General features: G+C 45.7%; 1 protein-coding gene across 1 annotated transcript in view; it reads right to left on the bottom strand.

Annotated features, from left to right (window-relative positions):
• Nucleotides 1-6507: 6507 nt before the first annotated feature.
• Nucleotides 6508-10802, bottom strand: part of INO80 (INO80 complex ATPase subunit) — a 160842-nt gene continuing 156547 nt past the window's right edge. Inside the window, exons 32-35 of the mRNA XM_007940429.2 lie at nucleotides 9975-10130; nucleotides 9463-9622; nucleotides 8523-8738; nucleotides 6508-6725 (exon numbers count right to left, since the gene is read on the bottom strand). Of these exons, the coding sequence (XP_007938620.1) occupies nucleotides 6508-6725; nucleotides 8523-8738; nucleotides 9463-9622; nucleotides 9975-10130 (750 nt within the window). The remainder of the gene's footprint in view (nucleotides 6726-8522; nucleotides 8739-9462; nucleotides 9623-9974; nucleotides 10131-10802) is intronic.

Raw genomic sequence — 10802 nt, 5'->3', positions numbered from 1 at the left:
CAGGTATAGTAAGGATTGTGATGCCTGCTCAGGACTGGGCCAGATTTCATTCTGTAGCACACAGAGTTGCTATGAGTTGGAGCCAACTCGATGTAAAAACAGCACTGTTTTTAACTTGGTGTTCCTGTTTTTATGAACAAAAAAATCCTTAATACAAAAGAACAAGCAGCTCATATTTAGCAGCATCCAGGAGAGAATTAGGGGTATGTCCTCCTAGCAGCTTGCCATAAGGAAAGGGAATAAGGGGCAGCTTTAAAGAGGCCAGGGAAGCCAACCAAGTCCCAGGACCTCAAGCAAGAAGGAAAAGGGAACACTGGAAGAGGCCAGAGGCCTGGTGATAGAGAGCCCCCCAGTTTTCTCAGAGTCCCTTGACCTCTCATACTTAATATATCTAATAGAGGTGCTACTCAGGAGAGGAGTCTGCGATGGAAATCATGAATTATTTTAAATGAAAACAAAATGCAAGACAAGACATATGGGACTGATATTTACTGGAAATGTTAGTATTTTATTTTCTGTTATGAGGTAGATTGAGTAATAATAATAATAATAAAAGTTGTATTTCCTGCACAGGGTTTCCTGGCTGGGGTGGAGGCATGCAAGCAAAGGTCAGAGTTCATTCTGCCTGGCAGACTGGAAGGACTAGCATGGCCATCACCTGGGGACCTGCTAGAAATTCAGAGAAATTCACCCCAGACTTCCTGAAACAGAACCTGCAGTTTAACAAGATCCCAAGGTGACTCATTTGCATATTAGAGTTTGAGAAGCAGCGCCTTAGGTAGCAGCTGAGGCCTTCATAGATAAGAGCAGAGCTGCTGGTTCACTTTGCAGTAGGGTGGGCTACACACTTCTTTTGCCATCACTCACAATAGCCACTAAAGCACATCAGAGGATCTTTAATGCCCCCAAGAATAGCTAAAACCCACTAACTAGTCCAACATCCTTATTTTACATATAAGGGAACTAAGGACACTTGTTCTAATGACCAGGTGGTCTCATGTGGACACAGAGGGTGATATTGTGTGGACTGGACTTGAAGGCTTTACGGATATACTGCAACTGCAGATCCCCAGGCACAAATATGCAAGAATACTCAGCTCATTGATTAGATGGCACTGTCCCATCCCTTCCCAACCCAACCTCTCAGGACCAGACAGACCCAATCAAGTTGAGGGGTGAGCCTCTGGAGTCTTAAGTGGGTCAACAAACCCCTAGGCAGAGATACTGGGATATTAGCCTCAGTGCAGATCCAGAATTGCCAAGGCTGCTCCTTAAGATCCACCTACCACCTTAAAATTCAGCTTACCTATGGTTCCCAATGTGGCTCATGTGGCAAGATGACCTGGTCCAAAGGGACTGTCCGCACTGTGATCCAGCTCAGACCTGTACTCTAGCATGGGAGCTCTGGCTTGCTGGGGGCACTCCATTAGCCTCCTAGCTTTTTTTCCATTAGGGAACTTGCTCTGTGTTCCCCATCAGAGTTGGCTCTCACACGAGATAGGGAAGTCCTCCCAAAAGTGGGTGAACATGGCCATGAGTCATAACTTGGAGACTGGATTTAAGTTACTAATGAGCTTGAAGCTTTCACTTTCAAGATTCAGATCCCGTCCCTCTGCCCTCTTGTAAGGTTGGGCAGGTGAGGAGGGACCAGCAGGACCTTATGACTCAAAGTGATATGTTAAGCTTGTGTTTCCTCAGGGATTGGATTGCAAATAGGTGAAAGGGGGCAGGGGAGTGGTAGTGTGTCTAGCTAGAGACAGAAAGGACTAGAAGACTGGAGGGCTCTGATCTAAAAACTCACATCTTCTTGATTTTTTTAATTCTACTGTGATTTGGGTGAAAGTTTACAGAGCAAATTCATTTTCCATACATCATTTCATACACATTTTGTCTCATGACATTGACTGGAATTTCCCACAATGTAATAGCTCTCTTCCCACTTCCTCCCCAGTTACCTCTTCCCTCTGTCCTTCTCTCCCATGCACTCCTGCCCCCTAAGCTGTCTCCCTGTGCATATACTGACTTTCTGTTCTCCCATGATTGATCTCTCCAAGTAGTGTGTCTACCTGATGTAAATGTTCAGCTCGTATGCCTGTCTATTATTTGGCTGGAAGGCACAGGAGTGACTTCAATTCCAGATCTTTCCAGAAGAGCAGCTAGGGGCCATAGTCTCAGTGGTTCCATCAAGCTCTATCAGACCAGCAAACTTCATCTTTTTATTAATGATTTTGAGTTTTGTTCTACATTGTTCTCCCACCCTATCCAGGATCTCCTGAATGGTTGACAGTGGTAGCTGGGCACCATCTAGTTCTTCTGGTCTGTCATATAGGCTGAGGATCGAATGGTCTACCAGTCCCTTGGACTGAATGTTTCCATGTGCCTTTGGTTTTCTTCATTCTTCTTTGCTCTGGACAAGGAGAGACCCATTGTTGCATCTAGATGGCTACTCGCGAGCTTTTAAGATTCCAGTTGCTACTCACCAAAGTAGGATGTGGAACAATGTTTTTGTGTAGTATGCTATGCCAATTGAGCTTGATATTCCTTGTGACCATGGTCCTGAGCCCACAGGTCCAACTACTCGCTCCCTCTGGGAAACTGGCTGTGCCCAGAAGTCACTACAACCTTATCCCTTGTCAGCAATACTATATATCTGGGCATTCTTTTAGCACATGCAAATATGCTTGTAGAAATATCATCTACCAACCCTGTACATGGTCATGGGCACACTCCCCCCTGAATAGACATACTTGATCGTTCACCCTGTCCACCCATCTATACATCTATAGATCAATGTTTGCCATCAATGACAACATAGTACTCTATGTGCAAAAGGGTTCATCTTTGTTATCTGTACCTTCCACATACTTCTCTCCATCTTCCTCTTCCACAGTGCTACTGTGATCACAAAATTTGGTACATTGTCCTTCCCTTCACCCAAATCAGTACTTGTCTCTACCTATCAAGCAGTGTTCCCTCCCCTTCCATTTCTAGTAACCAAAAAAGAAAGTTTTGTTCCATATATAAACCTTGACTTTTTACAATAATGGACTAATACAGTATTTGTCCTTCTGTGATTGATAGGTTCACTCAGCATAATGTCCTCCAAGTTCATCCGTGTTATGTGGTGTTTTGCAGATTCTACGTTATTCTTTAGGCTTGCATAACATTTTACTGTGTGTATCACATCCTTTTAAGGAGAAGGCACTAATTTATTTACAACTGGGGTATGCTGTTTAAGGATTTCAGAGCTGTCAGGGCTTCCAGCTGTCAGAGAGGCCACTGTTGACCTTGGCAGAGATCTAGCAGTATTATCACCAGGGGTTTTGTTGAGAAATGAAAACCAGATGACCCATCCTATTGCGTCTGCTGACCAGCAGCCACAGTGGTGACAACAGGACATGGTTGGTTGGGAAACTGATGCTAGTTTGTTCTGTGTGAGGCCTTGGTCAAGTTTACCAGCAAGGAAGAACGAGCCTGATAGTGTTGCCCTGAGACCAACAGAATGAAGAAAAAGCTAACTCTGAGACTGTGTGAGCAGTACCCACCCAGGAGCCAGCCCATCCTGCAGAGTGAGCCAAGGCTAGGAGGCCACATGGCCAGCATGCTCGAGAACAGCATGAGCTCTGTTCAAAGGTGACACAAAAACATATCCGTGTTTTAACTCAATCAGAGAAACACTAATTTGCCTGTCCAGGAAGGGAACTAGTATTCTTTTCCAATGTAAGTTTTTCAAAGCCTGGATGTCTCCAGAATCCCTCTGAATGTATTTCACTTTCTTTCATGATTCCTCCAAGTATAGCTAACTTTGTTAACGAGTTCCTTTCATAGTTCACTACCATTTTAATTGGTTTAACTGATCCACTGACGGTGCACTGGACTTGCAAATGGCCTGGTGTCTGGAGTTTACAGAAACATTTGTATATACATGTGATGTAGTGAATTATTTGGTATGACTTTTCTAACCAGTCTTTGGACTCCCACCAGATTACTGGGTGGGACCATGCAAATAAGGCGCAAGGAAGTCTAATGTGGGGATTGGTCAGCTCTGTCACTCTGCTAGGCTTAAAATGAGCCTTCCTAGAGGCAGAAAGTGGAATCTCACTGCCATCAAGAGAGAAGAACTGGAGGTGGAGTGGAGCTTGTCCTCGACCCGAGATCTCTGGCTGAAGAAGCAAGAAGCACGAGACAGAGTGGCAGACTTGCTGGCCCATGGAGTGAGAAAGCTGAGTACCATGGGGCAGGCGGCTTGCTGGGAGCACCTAGGTGCACCTATCTGCAGAGATAAAAGAGCTTACACTTGCCTGACAAGGCAGAGATTAGGCTGAGAGGCCAAGGGCCAGAGAGATGTGCCGGAGGGCACAGCAGAGGGAGAATGTCCTGATCCAAGAATTGTATCCTGAGAAGATTCCTAAACCTGTCACTTCCCTAATAAACCCTATAATCTTGAGTACTGTCTGTGAGTTCTGAGTGACCGTTTCAATGAATTATCAAACCCAAGAGAGAAGTAGCGATGCCATGGAAGGAAAGGTTTGTGTCCGAGTTGGTCAAACGCTTAGAGAGTGGTGGCAGGTCTAGCCCTCACAGGGATGCTGATGGTGCTTCTCTTTCCCCTTTGTAAAGTTAGAGGAGGTCAGAAGATGCCACTCCCATACCCTTTTTGCAATACATATCACAGTTATAGAGTCTGGAACTATGAAGTTCCTATTAGCTGGAGATTGTACATACTGTACACTGCTAGGCTAACTTTTTACCTATGCTTTTTGAAGAAAGAAACCATGAATATTAAGATTACTACTTCGGAACTCTGCTTGAGGGTGCACTAGGCCATGTTGCCCACACTAAGTCTTAGAGTCTAGATCCTGAGTCATCAAGAATCCAATACGCTGAGGGCCTGACCACAGTAGACCAGGCACTTGACCAAGCCTCTTCTATGGCTAGAGGCAAATTCCTAAGCCCAATTAAGACTGCCACTGAGGATATACCCAGAGTCTACTCCTGTACCACTAACCACTTGTCCTCTCTGATTGCAGGAGCAGGGCTGAGGTTCTGCCCTCCTTTTATCCTGATACCTCCCATGAGAAGTTCCACTTTGCTCCCAACAAGATGCAGCTATACAAACCACAAACACTCTAATTTACATAAAATTATCTCACTCCATTTTATTTAAGATTTTTTTTTTCTCCAGTTAGTAAAAGAAAGATGTGTCTCTCTTTATACATATGTACAAGTTCAGTTATAAAAATAGACAGCACATTCAAAGAGAAAAAAGGCTTGGCATTTTTCTGATTCCCTCTAAATAGCATCTGTACATAGGAGTCTGGGTTTGGGCAGGGGAATCTTAATGATTTAAATTAAATGATTCCCCTATATCCCCTACTCCAAAAAAGTTTTAAAAATCAATCTATCTAAACTCAATTCCGCGATTTTCAGGTGTGCAAATTAGAGGCTGACCCGCCCAGAAGCACCTGCTCCACCAGGGACACATCAGGCTGGTGGCAGGTGGAAACCTCCCATGTGAACACCACCTTTTTGCCTCTCTTGGAGGGGGGCAGGCTCAGGCTGGTGGGTCTGGGCTGGGAGGGTCAGGGCTGAGCTTGCCCTCTCCACCTCACTCCTGCTGTCCCTTCCTTTCTCAGTGCAATACAGACAGTGCATACAGCCAAGCAGGGGGCTGAAGGGCAAGGGGTGGGGAGACTGTGCATTCAAGAAGGGCAAAGAGGAGTCTGCAAGAGGGGCAGTGAGGATGTCCTGATGACTGAGGTGGCTCCTGGTCTCTGTACTGGCTTCTGGGAGTCCCTTCGGTGGAAGCTGCTGCTACTGTTGCTGGTGGCACCTGAAGGTTCTCTGGTGTGAACCATGCAGGACTGGGGAGGAGATGCTGGGAAAACAACAACTGCCTGTGGGCACGCTTCCTCTAGCCTTCTGTCTTTCTGACATGCCACCACCTTCTTATACTCCCTGCTTTCTTCAATGATGACACTCTGGCAAATGAGGTTCGGAGACCCGGGGAGCTCCCCAAGGACCAAGGACACCAGGTGCATGATATCCTCCCTTTCTAGCCCTACAGGAAATCACAACCCCAACAGAAGCTTCCACAGTGGAACACTCTTCACAGAACTCACAGAACATTTGCAAGGTTTATGGCCAAAGCCAAAGAGTAGAATGGGGATGGAGACAGTGTGCCTGAGCGTCTAAAGGGGTTGAAATCAGGCCCTTCCCCAGTACGAGGTTTAAGACTCAGCTATCAAGTTCATTTGAGATACAGTAGGGCTGATCCTTGTCCCTGGGCCTTCTTCCTTTAGGCAACCCCAGAGCTCTCTTTTTGAGATACAGGTGATAAAAGTGCTCATGTCAACCACCTGTCTGTCCTTCCTTTGCTGCAACTGGTCATCTCCACCCTCTGACTTGGGATGGAATATGCTGCACTGGGCAAGCTACCCAAACACGGTTTGCTTGCAAGGACTCTAGCCCCTGGTTTGGTTGAAGGAAGCTGAAGGGCCCAGGTGGTTACCGTCCCCCAGAGGGGTTGGAGCCTTTGCTCTGTTTCCGGACCAGGGAATCTGTGGTTAGGTTGGTAGTCATGTGGAGGCTCTTGGGAGTCCCAGGAACATTATTTCCTTTGCCCAAAGGGGAGCTCAAGGGAGAAGAGGCGCTTGAAGGTCCAAAGTCAGCAAGGCCAGCAGGCCGAACAAGGGATGTCTGCAGAGGACTACTGGCAGAGATTCCTGTGGGGATGGAGAGAGAGACAAGAGTGTATAAACAACCAGCCAGGCCTGAGCTGCCTCACAGACCACGTCCTTGGTTATGGAGTCTGGGCTGGAGGAGAGATGGCTGGGGACCCTCTGTCCTGCCAACCTCTTCTTGGTGTATTTGCTTGTTCTTCCCGTCAAGTGTCTTTTCAGTGAAGGATTTTTAAGAGAAAAACTACATCCACTCAGCCCTCCCACTACTTCATCCACATGGAGTAAAATGTCATCTTGGCACTCAAGGGCAAAGCACACAATACATAATCTGAGGATGTCAGAGCTGTAGGGTTAGATTGTAATTTATGAGACTCTGATGAGTTTTTTTTCCTTCTTTGTTGGGACACCACTGTGAGAAGGTACTTCCTTTCTCATTTCAAAAGATGTTCTTCACTCGCCAATCAGTCTGGCCAGAGGGCCTGAGACTGCCCAGTGTCTATTCTGTGCCTTTACTAACACAGGTTTCCTTATGGTGGAAGAAGCCACCCCTGTCTGTAAGCCTTGCCATTCCAACTGGAAGACTTAGTTAAAATCCACTATCTTTGGTGATGGTTTCCTGGGCAACAGTGAACCCTCCTTTTACTTACAGCCAAACCCACTTACATCCAAATAAGACTGTTTGTTTCTTGTGTATTGGTTTCACTTTACTGAAAAAGAATTTTAAGTGCTCGGCAAGCACACACTGCCTTCTCTTCCACAGTGGAACTGCAGGTAATCTCTCAATCAGTCCTGTCCCTTGTTCTCCATTCCCAGTTACTAAACACTGTTGATCATTCTGTGACATTCTACCATCTGCTGACTCCTCAGCCCCCTCAGTCCTGGCCTTCCCCAGTCCAGGTCTCCATGAGCAACATGGTTACCTTGACTACTGGCATGACTGTTGTTTTCCAAGGATGCAATGAGCTGGAAAAAAATTAAGAAATACTGGGCTAGGCTCTTCTACTTCTTATTTGCTGAATGAACTAATAAATAAAGGCTGGGATCCCCGCAGTAGGGGAAAGAAGAGATGAACTAACATTTACTGAGCGTTTACTATAGGCCAAGCACCTACTATTCAATAATGCACTTACTTTTTACAACAATCCTATGAGCTAAATATTTAGCCCATATTTTGAATGAGAGAGTTCTGTAAATGGGGTGACACCAACCTCTCTCTTTACCACTATCAAAGTCTTGAATTCCACTTCGACAATTATCCTTCACATGTCATGATCATGACAGCTAATTCCCTTCTCAAACTTTCTGAATTACAGCTTGGCAGCCTTCTCATTATCAGGTCCAGTGGTTCCTTCCTTCTTCTCATCTACAACCACGATGAAGACCTTTCCCTCACTCTCATATGGCCTTGTATTGCCGTTAATCATATCCCATGTACAGCTCCTATGATATGCTTCTATTACATCTTATCTTCCTAATACACAGAGCAGGATAAATGTTAACTATGCTATCCCAGACGACTGAAACATCACCCTAGGGGAAAATCTAGAAAGAAAAAAAATCAGTTCTCAAAGCAAGAAAACTTCTGAATGCTTAAAGTAGCATAGTCCAAAAATCTAGCTTTCTTTCCAATTCACAGGTGACAACATACCAAGTCACGAGGGCAAGAAGAGAATTGTGACTGCTCAATGTAAAGAAACAGAATTCCAATCTGGGCTCTGGGAAGTAGATGCCTGGCCTGGGGGTGGTGGTTGTGGTATCCCACCTGCTTTATCTGGCTCAATAAAGTCTCCAGACTGTCCCTGGTCAGAATGGAGCCTGCAGCCCCCTGGGTCTCCGCACCTTTTGACACGTTGTACCCGTATGCAGCATAGGCAGCTGCTGAGGCTGCTGCAGCCCCTGCTTTGGCTCCTGCCATTGCGGCAGCACTACCCGCTGTGGACTTCCGGCTCCGGCCTTTCCCTGCTCCTTTGGCTGTGCTTCCTGAACCTTTGGGGCGGCCTCGACTTCGAGCTGAATGACCACGTCCTGCGGCTGGCATTTCCTGAATAGAAATTCCTGTGGGAACAAATGGGTAAAAGAAGGGGGGGGGGAGCAATTTCTTCACATGTTAACATAATCTCATTCTGGTACAGCAAGGTGGCTCTCAGGGTGCTTGTTTTAGGACTCCCAGGGAGATCTATGTCTCCATTTAATGGCTGGGACCCTGAATCACACCGTTACTAAGAATTCAAATAGCAAAAACAAACCCGACTCCTCAAAATTTCATTCTATAGAGTAGTTCCACTACTTCTGTATGTCTTCTTCAAGTAGGTCACTACTAAATGAACCCCAGGGATTTGCTGTTTTCCACTTCACACTCTAGCCAATGTACTCCTGGCCTTGGACAATCAACTTTACTCCAAAGTTTTAATTCTAGAGCTCCCAGAGAAACACAGCAACACACAAGGTGAAGAAGGCCCAGAAAAGCTAACTTTAATTGGAAACTACAAAAATTAAGATGAAATGTGAAAGACAGGAATGACTAGAAAACAAAGAAGTCTGAAATCTTTATAAAATTATTATTTTACTTTCCCTAAACCTTATCTTTCTCCCTTTCATTTGACAAGGTCATTCACTGAAAGTATGATCCTATGAATTCTCCTCTTTGCGATTTTCCATTTTTCTTTGAAGAAAATGCCATAATCCTAGAAGGAAGCAGGCCATCACCCACCATCAAACTGATGCTTTTCTCAAAGCATTGGACCAGACTCAAGCCAAGTGAGATAGCAGTATCACTTACCATTCACGGTGTCTGAGACGGAGCCTGTAATGGAAGCAGGAGAGTTGGTGGCTCGGGACTGAGGGGCTGAGGAGGCTGGGTCATCCACAATGACCAGCATGTCACTGCTACTCTCATCAGGGGGAATGGAGCCAGTGTGCAGCTCACTGCTGATGGAGATCTGGAGGAGGCAAGGTCTGAGATCACCACTAGCTCATGGTGCCCACAGCACCCACTGTGGGGCAGCTGTTAAGGCCCTCACACCTGGGTGAGAACAAGCTTCACGGATTTTGCCACTATTTCCCTCTTCTGCCTAGCTTTCCACTGCTGATTAGATCTAAGACAGAACAAGCAAGAACCAGACAAGTGAGCTTGTCCTCATCTGCTTTTCTCTCATGGCTCCCAAGTGCCACCCCCTTCTACAAGGCAAGAGGACTCCAGGAGACGCACAGGCTGCTCAGCAGTGTGTCCCTGCCTTAAGGTCAGGACACAGTTCCCACTACTATGATGAAGACATCTACTGGGAGCCTCACCTCACTGAAAGGGCTGGGCATGGCTGAGTCCACACTTATGAAGGAGTCATCCCCATCAGCAGAGAGGTTGGAGTTATCAGCCGAGGGGACAAATGGGATCACCAGGTTCACACCCTCCTTTCGCCTTTTCCCATCCAATTCGTCTTCCTTTTTCTTCTGGGGACACACAAATCATGAAATACGGAAAAAAGCATGAAGATAGGCACCAAGAGAAGAGTTGATTGGGAAGAAAAAGGTAACAGAATTTTCATTCTTTATTTTATAAACTTCTGTATTTCATTATTTTCAATTAGCGTATTTTTAAGAAAGAAAAAGCTCATAAGGAAGGAAGAAAGAAGTAGCTTAATAAGAACTTAAAAGGTAGGCCAGCCAAAGTGAACTGGAGCCATACCAGGCCTGATCCTCATGGGAAGTGAAGCAGGTTCAGTGTCTGGGGTGCCTAAGCAGCAGCACAGCACTTACCAGAGACTGAATTAAGGCGCTCCCAGGAAGGAAGGGCCAGCGCTTTTAGTAGATTTTATGTACATCTGTTTTTACTCTTCGTTTGAAATATGCCACATGGGAAAAAAAAGGGCTTCATCATACCCAACACGTAACTGGTTATTTTGGTCATTATTTTTTCAGCATACATGTACATTCTCAGGAGCTCCAGTAGCATAGTGGATAAGGCACTTGGTTGCTAACGAGAAGGTCAAATCCACCAGCCACTCCACAGAAGGACGATGGAACAATCTACTTCTGTAAAGATTTACAGCCTCAGAAACCCTATCGGGTTTGTTGCAAGTGGGAACTGATTTGGAGGCAGTGATTGTGGGTTTTTTTTTTTTT

Source organism: Orycteropus afer, unplaced genomic scaffold (assembly GCF_000298275.1).
Source record: "Orycteropus afer afer isolate SDZICR_OR568_19922 unplaced genomic scaffold, OryAfe1.0 scaffold00068, whole genome shotgun sequence".
NCBI lineage: Eukaryota > Metazoa > Chordata > Mammalia > Tubulidentata > Orycteropodidae > Orycteropus > Orycteropus afer.
The sequence above is the reverse complement of the archived record's forward strand: the minus strand, read 5'-3'. Positions and strand labels throughout refer to the sequence as shown.